Source organism: Macadamia integrifolia, chromosome 1 (assembly GCF_013358625.1).
Source record: "Macadamia integrifolia cultivar HAES 741 chromosome 1, SCU_Mint_v3, whole genome shotgun sequence".
Taxonomy (NCBI): domain Eukaryota; kingdom Viridiplantae; phylum Streptophyta; class Magnoliopsida; order Proteales; family Proteaceae; genus Macadamia; species Macadamia integrifolia.
In genome coordinates this window covers 851,856-863,804 of record NC_056557.1, presented here as the reverse complement: position 1 = coordinate 863,804, position 11,949 = coordinate 851,856, and the positions used below count along the sequence as shown (strand labels likewise).

The following is an 11,949-nucleotide window of genomic DNA, read 5'->3' as shown; positions in this document are numbered from 1 at the left end:
CCCCCCACCCCCACAAAAAATAAAAAGGATCTAGCCTCCCATTCCTCCAAAGCTGTTACTACAGAATCAAGAAAAACACAACTAATCCCCACAACTGACATCAACTCCCCCATAAGGCAATAAGAAATCAGCATCTCAAAAAAAAATAGTTCATATCCCCTCCACGTCTGAAGTTCTGAACACAACCTACATTTCCACAATATCCATCCTTTATCAATAAGATGATTTGGTATCAGTAACTTGTCCAAGAAAGCAGCCCACATAAAATACATAACCCTTAGGGGCACCCATTTGGTTCCAGGTAAAGTTAGATGGACACATAAAACCACCCATGCAACAAATAAGCTCTCACTTGCAACTTGTGACATTGCTGAGAGTTCCATGCCCTTACATCCTGCCACACACCCTGTTTATGTGTATTTTTCCAGTTCCAATCATTCAGATTTTTCCTGAAGGTAGGACCAGACCCTTTGCCCCTGGAAACCTCCACCTGATATTGATGCAGATTCTTCACCAAACTAGGCTTGTTTTATTAAAAATAAGCATAGGGTTGGGTTCCACACATGTTGGGCCTTTGATCTATTACGTGCACAAATAAGCAGGAATAATTACTTTTGGGATAGAATTTAGTTGTTTAGGAATTTTCAATTATGTAGGAGTTATCGGTTATAGTAGTAGTTATTAGAGAAGTGGCGTTAGTGGAGTAAGAGGTTGTAACTCTTTGTAATTGTTTATCCTATCCTATTTACGAGGAAGGACCAAAAAAGTAGGGCGACAAATGACATCCTAAATTATCACTTGATTTTATCTTGAAAAGAGGTCGGCTACCTCCCAATAGACCACGACATCATGGCTTCGTCCGTAAAGCCAACCCTATCTTTTACTATATTTGATGCGTGTAGGAATTCCATAGAGAAAAAAATAGGAAAATTAAGACATGAGAAGGATTTAGATAAAAGAAATAAATATAATATAATATAATATAGGGTTGGCTTTACGGACGAAGCCATAACGTCGTGGCCTATTGGGAGGTAGCCAACCTCTTCTCAAGATAAAATCAAGAGATAATTTAGGATTTCATTCGTTGCTCTAGTTTTTTTATCCTCCTTTTAAATAGAATAGGATAACAGTTACAAAGAGTTACAACCTTTTACTCCACTAACACCACTTCTCTAATAACTACTACTATAACTGATAACTCCTACATAATTGAAATTTCCTAAACAACTAAATTCTATCTCAAAAGTAATTATTCCCACTTATTTGTGCACATAACATTCCATCCCCGTTAAGATTGGTCTTGTCCTCAAGACCACTTGCTAGAAATTGAATCTTCATTGCATCTAGATCCTCCCATGTTGCTTTAGTATGTTGGTAGTCTTCCCTTGGCTTAATTGAGGAAACCATGACCTCGTTTCTCTAGAGAGATTGTAGAAATTCCACCGGTGGATCCATGCCTGAGCTCTGATACCAGATGATGCGTGTAGGGATTCCATAAAGAGAAAATAGAAAAATTAAGACATGAGAAGGATTTAGATAAATTAAATAAATAAAATATAATAAAACATAGGGTTGGATTTACAGACGAAACCATGACATCGTGGCCTATTGGGAGGTAGTCGACCTCTTCTTAAGATAAAATCAAGAGACAATTTAGGATTTCATTCGTTGCCCTACTTTTTTTCTCCTTCCTCTTAAATAGGATAGGATAACAGTTACAAAGAGTTACAACCTCTTACTCCACTAACACCACTTCTCTAATAACGACTACTATAACTGATAACTCTTCCATGTGTTTTGAGTGTAATAGGCCACTTTTATGGGCCTAAAGGAGGATCCTTAAGGTTGCCTACGGGATTACTAGTTTGTCTCCTTTTTCATTAGATTCCTTTCAAGTTGGGTTTAATTTAAGTTATTTTCGTTTTCGTAGGAGTCAATTTATTAGTTGAGCCAAGTCATTTTAATTTCCTTTTTCAGCTAGTTTCTAATTTCAGTTTTTAGTAAGTATTGTATTAGGAGACTAAAATTAAGGTTTCCTTCAAGGAACCTTCTATTTCGTAATTCCCTTCCCCATCAACATTATAAATAAATAAGAGGAGGCTCCTAAAGCTAGAATGATTTTGAAGAATTAAACCATGGTTGCTGCTGCTGCTTCTCCTTGTTGGGATTTGTCTTGTGTTTTATCAAGGTTGATAGAACTGGTGTTTGATCCAGTTGACTCTCTGAGGTGCGAAGCCCAAGAGGTCATCTTCCTTAGCTTATCTTCTTTTTCTCTCAACTATACAAAGTATTCCTGATCTGCTCAAGTTCCTAGAGGTATTAAATTCAGTTTTCTTATCAGTTCTGCCCAGAATGCCTTTAACTTCCTAATCGGTTCCCTGATCCCCGAAGCACTTCCAGCCATAGGCTTTGGCTAAAATTCTGGTCGAACCTTCCTACCAAATTGAAACTCGACCCTGGTTTGGGCTGTTTCTGACCAGCCAATTTTGAGATATTGAAAATCTCTTGATTTTTGTCCTGTAGTGACTTTACAGACCAGAACCAGAACCGATTGAGTTAATCTGCTCTCTTCTGTTTCTATGGATGTTTGTTCATGGTTTATGATCTGAGATGACCCCATTCCTATATCTGGTTTAGTCCTTCCAATTGGTTTATGTTTTGATCTCATAAACTCCAGTTTCTGAAACCAAAACTCTGTTTACAGATCTGATTCTTCCTTAGTTCTGATCTGTTTGTTTTGCTATTCTGCTGTGGTTATATGGTTGTTTTTCTGATTAAAAAATCCTGCAGTTGAAGGCTTGGTAGTTACTCTCTCCTTTTCTAGATTAGATATGCCACAAGGCCCACAATTACTTCTTTGTTCCTAGCTAGCAAACAGATCCAAAACTGATCTTGACCTCTTTTGGGTGCAAAAGGAAGAATATTCTGGATGATTTGAACCCCGGAGGTGACTGCAATGAGCAGAAATCTCACTCACCGGCCTAATATTCGGTTTCATGCCTCATGGAGCACACTGAAAAGGAGGGGATAGAAGATTATCTGATGATCAGGTAGGATCTATTCAGAGGATTAAAGTTGCTGTTGGCAAATATATGTCGGACTGGATTTGTGGTTTGAAAGAATTTATTGGAGTTCTGTACTCTATTCTGATCCACAGGGTAGCTGAAAGAAAGAAACCACTATTCCCAGTATTAGAGTTGCTGCTGGCAAATATATGTTGGACATGGCTTGTGGTTTGACAGGATATAGGGATCAATAGATCTGAGTTTGACCCCAGATTCTTCCTGACACTAAAAGAGTAGCATCAACCAGTATGGTGTTCCCTTTTCACTTTATGAATGTGAATGGAAATTTATCAGGTACAGAAGGTTGGAGATTTTGTACACCAGATGTATATACCTATCATTACAGTCCTTTGCAACTCAATACAGACAAAGTTCCATTTAAAATATGAATTGATGAAGACTATAAACCAGTATGTGGTATACATCTCAGCAAATTTCCAACATGGATAATTAGACGACCACATAGAACGAAACAACAGAACAATATAAGCAGACACAGAAAAAAGGATTGTGAATCAGGAACTCAAACATTTGTGGAATCCTAAGCACAATGCATAAGGAAAAAGGAGAAAAAAAATCTAAAAGTAAAATAAAAAGAAAAAATAGAAAAGAAGAAGAAGAAAGACTGCAATGAAGAAGGAAAATGATATCAGCTATAAAGATCTACGACATTCATTCAGTAATGAAAAGAAGAACCTGGCTATTTTTCCTACCACATATTGTCAGGGAAACATTTGCAGAATAACTTTGTGCAAGTACAAACCTGTGTGTCAGGATCTTTCAACTTAACCACAATTTCCTCAACAGCATGATGACACAGAGCACAACTATCTTGTTTCTGTTCTTGAGGAGAAATTAACTCCTGCTCACAAAGATTCATTTTCCAGCAGAATTCCTCAGGTTGGATTGTGTCAAGCTCCATGAAGAAAAGTGGCGTATAGTAATCCACCAATGTAATGCACTAACAAGGAAAGAGAAAATAACAAAAAGAAAGATAAGAAGGTACAGTTCACTGCAGTAAAATAAAATAAAATAACAGATATAGTTAGGTTTCATAATTTCCATGAATTTTGTCGACAAAAAGTTCCACAAGCATCAGCAGATATCAAACAACGTATGTTCCAGTTTCTTTGGGAGCAACCCCACTACTAGGATTGGCTTAAATGCTTTCAGTAATAACAGATGCTCACTAATCCTGCTATCTTTATTACATTAAGGAAGATTACAATTATCTATTTATAACATGAAATTCCAATCTTGAATTGGCCATCAAGACATCCATATAGAGCATGTTAAGCAAGTTTAACCTAATATTGCACACCATATTCATCATAACATATGCATGGTCAGATGATTCTAAACATCAGAGAAAAAGGCTAGTAGAGTTCTGACTCTTACTTTTGACTATTATAACACTCAAAAAGGAGGGAGGGAGAAGAACCTTTGTAAATGGCTTAGATAATCTAAGATGTTGGTTTAGGAGATCTCTAGATCATATCAGGAAAAAAAATTGTCTGACCTAAACACACAGCTCCTCCCACCTTCTATTTGCATCAGCTGATTGAACCAGATTGGAAATCACTCAAATAGTCAGACTGAAAAACTTATCAGCATAAATATAAGATGGAGCTCAGAAACGCTGCATATTCCAATATTTTTGTCATACAGCAGTCACATCGTCAAAAAAGTCGTTTAAGCAATGGCATGGGATTTGATGGCTACCTGCTGCTTGAAGGAGTGCAATTTATGACAGGCAAGATGAAGTTCCTCGATTATCTGTGCCTGGGTCTTGTTTTCCCCAAGGTACTCTAATGCCTGGGCCGTGTACTGTTCGCACAATGTGCACACTCTTTCATTTGTTGTGGCAACAGTGGAAGCTTGAATCTCACTTTTGGGCTCCTCATAGCTTATTTTCAGAACTACAACACAAAGAAGACAATCGTTAAACCCAACTCCTTTTTCCAGAACAGCAAGCAAATGTGCTTCTAATTAAGGAAAATCACTTCTCCAGACAATAGAGGCACATAAGGAACTTTGTGGATTTTCCCACAAACTTTAACTGATTGGAATAGAAAAAAATTATGGGATCTCAATCTTACAAATTATAAGAGTTAAAATGTTGGAACATATTTCTTATGGGATCTCTTATAAGAGTTAAAATGTTAGAACGTATTTTTTGCTAGGTTCGCTTAAGTTTTTGGAGTATCTTTGCCAGCATATTTAATCATATGAAATAGTAAAATCCCATTTACATCTGTCCGACCAAAATTTGGAGGTGAATGTAAAGATGCACTAGAGATTGGATGGGACGGGATATGCATTGGGTAAACAAGAATAGTGTATATATCCCCCAGGTGCAAGATTTTGAGATATGGTACAACACTCTTGGGACAGGAGAAGAGAGAGTATGTATTAAGTAGTTAAAATCCTTATGAAGTTCCTTAGAAGAATAATATGGTGGACAAGAATAAACTCAATTAAGAAGTCTGAAGGAATACCTGAAAGATCAGAGACCAGTAAGGTCCTAGCATCCACAAAAGCCCAACTGATGCCCAGTACAAGAAGAAACAGAAGCCCTACTCTCAGACCCATAATGCCTGCACTTGAACAATCTCAGTATGTTTAATTTAGTTAAACATCACAGATCTGATATGAAACATATACTTAAATTTGAGAATCAAACCAAAGGATTAAACCATAGACAGAAGACAATCCACAATTAATCTCACTTTACATGTTTCTACAATCTCCACCATCAGATATCAGAGTTTTTTCTGCCAACATTGGATCTCCAAGAACTAGTTTTAATCCCAGAATTAAGGACAGCTTTTTAAGTAAAAAAAAAAACTTATTTCACCAATTGAAACAACATATTAGAAGAAAGGCAACAAGAAACAAAAAGAGAAGAGAAAAAATAACACTCAAACGCAAACCCAATTCCCAGATTCTATTTCCTTTCTGACCAGTAATGGAGAGGAAGAGCAAACTAATTCAATATCTAAGACAGGGAACTTCAAGCTTCTGGTGGAGTAGATTGAACAATAGACTGGAAAAAATTCAAATTAAAAACGAAATCTTTATTGGAATTCAGTTTCAGAATATCATCAGAAGGAGGACTTCGATAAAAGTAGAAAATTTTGAAATTAATACCTGCAAGGAAGGGATTTGATGGCCTAGTGGGAGAGAGAGAGAGAGAGAGAGAGAGAGAGAGAAGGGTGCTCTTCCTTCTCGACTGGGGTAAGCCTAATTCTCAAATTGGAGAAGCGTGTGCAATTTATTCAATGTTTGGTCTCTTCTGACCTCAAAGAGTAACCAGTTGTAAATCTGTAATTGTTCGCTCAATAATAACAAAGGGTATTTCCGGAAATAAAATATGGAGACTGGTAGCTGTATGAATCTAATCTGGTCTCCTATAGACCTTCTGTTCATCCATTGTGGGAAACTATTTTCAAGACACCTGATCTGATATCAGTGCCACGAAGTAAAACTAACAGATAAATCTATGTCGTGACCTAATGGACGCATGATATGATTTGAAACGGCCACCAAAGGGCTTCCTAATTATCTTGTCCACGTGGCAAAGGAAAAAAAGTTGGGTAACAAAGATCTCCTGCAGTGATAAAATATAAACAAAATCTGTCTACGTGCGTTAGGTATCTATATCTCTCCTTTCATGTGAAAAGATATCTTTGCCCCTTTTCTAAAAAAAAACAGAGAGGAACAGGTGAAGTGCTGATGTGGATGATATTCTCAAACAAAGAATCACATTCGTTTATCCAAGGAAAATTACAGTTCCATCCCTTGATGTTCCCCTCAATTTTAAGACTATCTCCTCTTGTTCTGACAATTACACTTGCCTACTCTTCTAATTCAAATTATTAGTAAAAAGCGGTTAAGAACTTGTCACCCAATCTGATTTTGGTCTAGATCCAAGGGCCTTGCTCCATTCTCAACGGGGGTTGGTTTACTTTTGCTTTAGTGCAAAGGATAAAATAGTCATTTCATTTTTAGATTTAACACCGTTAGAAAAAAAAAATGAACTAATTAAGTGTAATTGTCAAAATAAGAGGGATAGTCTTAATATTGAGGGAAACATCCGGGGTTATGAATATAATCTACCTTTTATTCGATGATACGATAGAAGCTTTTTTTAATACTAACAATTTTAGTAAAAAATTATTATATAAACATATCCATAAGAATACTGATGTATCTACTCCTAAATATATTGTATGCCAAAAATTATAAGATACACTTCAACAAGAGATAATGTAATTTACAAAGGTATGCTTATCTAAATGGTATTTTATTTTAAATAATCTACTTCTTTTGTTGATTTGACCATTGGATAGATAAAGCATTCTCTGAACCGTTCATGGTCAATTTCAACCATTTATAATTTGGCAAAAAGGTTGCAGCACGTACGTATAAATAACTTGTTTGTGCATCCTTCAACTATCAAATGTTGATTTAATCTCATTCCATCTCAATCGTTGAACTGTTCACCTAAACTGGCTACAATTGTTCTCTCTCCTCTCCACACCTCTCTATCCCCAGCCCGCCCTCTCCATCTCCCCTCCATCATGAATTCAGTAGCCCCCTTCCCTCAGCCTTCTCTCTCCTTCTCCCTCTCCTTCCAATCGCTTCATCAATCAAGTTTTGCTCTACCACAGTCACTTTTAATTGAATCTACCTAAATTTTTTGTTTCTTTTTTATATGGGTTTCATCATTGGAGTGAGATTTTGGTTTTCTATTTTTCTAATCCTGAAGCACTGATGATGAATCCAATTTGTTCAAAACTTTTATGAAAATTAAGTGGATCCAAGTTTCTACTGAAGCCTGCAAAATATAGGGGAAATTACCCAGAAAGCATCCCTCTCTGGATCCAACAACCTCATTTAAGATTACTTTAATGGAGCATTTGCCCCATTGAAACTACTTTAATGGCATTGTGTGGGGGAAAGGGGGGTATTGTGGCTTTGCAGCAGAGGAGGAGTATGCAGGATTAGGGAAGTAGTGGAGAGAGAGAGAGAGAGAGAAGAAGAAGAAGAAGAATCGTAGTCTTCATGAACTTCTCACCACAAAAGATGGAATTGATAACCATAGGAAAAAAAATAAATAAATAAAAGATAACCATAGAAAATCAATTAATGGCTCAGATTGACTTTATGCCAAATAACTGGTTAATATAAGAAAAACGGAAAAATAAGGTTGCAACACGTTCATTCCACTACCACTCGCCCTTATAGTTTTTATTAAAAAAAAAAATCAATTATATATATATATATATATTCGATAGAACTCAACCATATATTATCATATAGAAGATTTTCTCTCATGAACTTTCAAATTTTAATGATTAATATCTATACATGATTGTTTTTGTAGTTTCAACTATCATGTAGATTCCACCAACAAAATAAAAAACCATAATTTTGATATTTTTATGGTAGAACCATTATAATGATATTGGACCAGATAGATTGCAAGAATGGACATCTTTGTTGGCTATAATGCATTACTTTTTCTAGCCATCAAAATTTGATAAAATTTGAGGGTTTTATTTTTATTTTTATTTAAATCTGACCTATTCTTTATGACATGTGGTCTAATTCTTTTCAGCCTAAAACTTACTACATGTATAGACCAACTAAGCTATCACATAGAATGTTTTTAGGATCAAGAAAATAAGCCTGTCTCAAATTTTAAGAAAAATTTTACCCAAAAAAAAGAAGAGAGAGATTTTCTTTTTTCGTACTTAATTTTGTTAGGACTGTTTTCAAGTCAAAGATTTTGTAACATCACATTCAAACTTTTAAGATCAAATATTACTTTAGATCTAGTAAATATGGGATTGCCATGTCTGAATTTCTTGTTTTGGTAGCATCCTCGAAGGAGAAGCCCTGGCAATACGCAATGGAGTCTTGGAAGCCATATCGCTTTAGAGAGGATCGCATCATTGTGGAATGATTCCAATGCATCATCAAATATGTCTAGATTCAAACAATCCCAATGCCTCTCTCCCCTATCATATGAGATCTCATCCACTTACGATTATATTTCAGTGATGTATTTTCATTGTTTGATGGACTATTGCATGGTGAAGTGACATCCAATGTTTGAGGGGAAATCGCATGTGTTGATATATTTCAACTTCTTAACCAACATGTCAAGTTGCAGTCAAATGCCTATATCAGAAAAATGCTCCAAAGGAGTCATTTGTAGAATTCATTCGTGTTGCCAAACATTATACCATTGTCTCAGTAAAGAGATGTAGAAAACGAGAAAGCAAAAAAATAAAAAATAATAAAAACAGATGGAAATTGCAAGAATAAAATCACACAACGTATACAAAGATTCATGTGGTTTGGTAAAACTCTCTATGTCCATGGTGAGATAAGATCTACTTCTTTTTTTTTTTGCTAAGATATGAGATCTACTTCACTATCAATGGAAAACATGATTACAACTGCTCTTGTTCACATCTCTCTATATATTGATACAGAGAAAGAACTTTTGCTACAAATTTATAGTCAAACCCCAGGTAGATTACTTATAGTCCTAAAAAAAAATATAAGGTTGGAACAAACACTTAGGGTCTGCATGATAACCATTATGTTTCTCTATTTATCAATTTCTTTGTTCTTGGAAACGAAAAAAGGAATAGAAATTTTTTTGCTAATGTCGGCTTATTTTCTTGATCCTGAGAATGAACCAGAACCCCAAAAGATTGCTGGAAACAGAAAAAATGAAGCATCTTTTAGGAACTTTTCTATTCGAGAAATAAGAGGGAGAAATAGGGGGTTTTCTAATAGAAATAGAAAAGAACAATAGGAAAGTTAGAAAGAGTTTACATGATTAGTTATGGTGACCTGGTTGGTGGTATTATTTGCCACCAAAGCATCCCTAGCTAAGGATACAAAATATCGGACTAGATCAGATTCATGAGTACATCTACAAGTAGTATTATGTAGAGACTAATATATAGACAAAAACAATGGGGCCATACTAATGGGCCAGCAAAAAGTGTCCAAGTTGAAAGAAAGACTCTCAAACCAGAATTTATCCAAATCTCCTTTAAAACCCATCACCTCCTTTGTGCATGTTGTGCTCCAATAAGAATAGCCCTGGCGCATCCTTCAATATGGCTTCTTGTCAACAAATAATCAATTATGAGTAATTGAATTTTTCTCTGAGCCACAATACCCATAGTCCACCTTGTAATATTCTTAGAAGTATTAGTAAGGATTCCACATACCAATATTGGATCCATTGGAAGGTGTTTGTCGATTCTATTGGGTTGGTGCTGATTCAAGGGGTCTAGGCCCACTAGTTGAGTCTCGGTTCCTAAGGATGTGGTCAGAATCAGTGTTATGTATCCATTCCAATGCAGGGGTAAGGATATTATGTGGGTTTGGTTTGGCCTTCCTGAATATAATGTCATTCCTATGTTACCATATAAAATAGCAAAATATAATAAAAGTAGAAAAAAAGATAATTATGGTTTTTCTTTGGTACCAAACCAGTATTAAACAAATACAAAATAAGCGTTTGGAACGATGGAGCACAAAGGTGTGAAGTATTTAGTCCTAGTGGGCTAGCAGCCCAAATGCATCTTGTGAAAATTGCTGGAGATAAAGACATGCCAAACAGTTTTCTCTTTGGAATTACACAAGGCATATGCGTTCTCCAATGGCACCCATTTTCCTAAAACATCCTTGTTGGTAATTCATTGTTGAAAATTCTTCAAAAGAAAGTCTAAAATTTTGGGTGGATTTTGATCTTCCGTAAGAAGTGCCATCAGTGTGAGTAAAGAGAGAAATAAGGGGTTGCTCTTCAATGAGCACATGGTTAATTTGATGGGTAAAGAAGTAATTTTATGTTAAAAATAAAAAACCTCCAATACAACTTCAATTATTACTACCACCGCCACCACCACCACCGCTACCACCACCATCACCTCCTCCTCGACCACCACCAACACCACGACGACCGCCGCTCCATTGCCATGACCATTATCACCTCTGCCACCATTGCTACTGCCATCGCCACCTCCTCCACCATCTTCATCATCACTGCCACCACCACTACTGTTTATGTCAAAATTTTGGGTATTGAATGACATTTTGTAAATTTATATTAGTTCTATACTCATAAATTATTATGCACTTAACAAACGTATTTCTATTTTTTTTTTTTTTATTTAGCAAAAAAATATAAATTACTACATGTTTATAGTTTTTTTTTCTAGAAATATGGCCTAGAAGTAGAAATAGAAAAATTCATTTCTATACAAAAATTTAGCCTATAAACAAAATGATTATCAGGCATGCCCTTAACCCACTTATAATAAGCTACCCACCAAAATATAAAGTCCTTTAACACTCTTTTTGACTGGTCATCTTAAGCTTTTTTATAATGATCTTAAACCATATTCTTATGAAAAAAAAAATCTTAAAACCATGTCACATGCATTATATCCAATACATATCAGCAAAAGCTATTTACATGTGCCAGTGTTATCACTATTTAGAGGTGTCATTTTTTACCTAAAACTATAGGACCGACAAAAACCAAAATCCGACTAACCGATATATATATTTTTATTGGTTTGGTTTGTGTTTTATTATTTAAAAAAAAAAAAAAAAAAAAAAAAAAAAGGGAAGAGGATTCCTTAAGGGCAGTGTGGCCCTGCACTAGGGTGGGAGTCAGTGGAGCATGTACAAAAGCATCAACAAGGATGGACGATCATTTCACCCTCCCTGTGTTTGGGAACGACGATCACGCTTCCTTTCAGGCTTCTTTTTCCAAAAAATTAAATATTAATCAACCTTAGTCTGGCTAGATTGGACCAACAAGACTAAATTGAAAGTCTAAAAACAT

The 11,949-nt window shown here is 35.7% G+C and overlaps 1 protein-coding gene across 2 annotated transcripts in view; it reads right to left on the bottom strand.

Moving 5' to 3' along the window:
- Positions 1–6,359, bottom strand: part of LOC122074964 — an 11,149-nt gene extending 4,790 nt beyond the window's left edge. Inside the window, exons 1-4 of one of the 2 annotated variants that reach the window (XM_042639975.1) lie at positions 6,216–6,359; positions 5,564–5,662; positions 4,788–4,984; positions 3,829–4,026 (exon numbers count right to left, since the gene is read on the bottom strand). In XM_042639975.1, coding sequence (XP_042495909.1) covers positions 3,829–4,026; positions 4,788–4,984; positions 5,564–5,657 — 489 coding nt within the window. In that variant the 5' untranslated portion in view covers positions 5,658–5,662; positions 6,216–6,359. Of the gene's footprint in view, positions 1–3,828; positions 4,027–4,787; positions 4,985–5,563; positions 5,663–5,799; positions 6,156–6,215 lie in introns of those variants that run through there. The other variant, XM_042639969.1, reaches the window with a different exon arrangement.
- Positions 6,360–11,949: the final 5,590 nt, after the last annotated feature.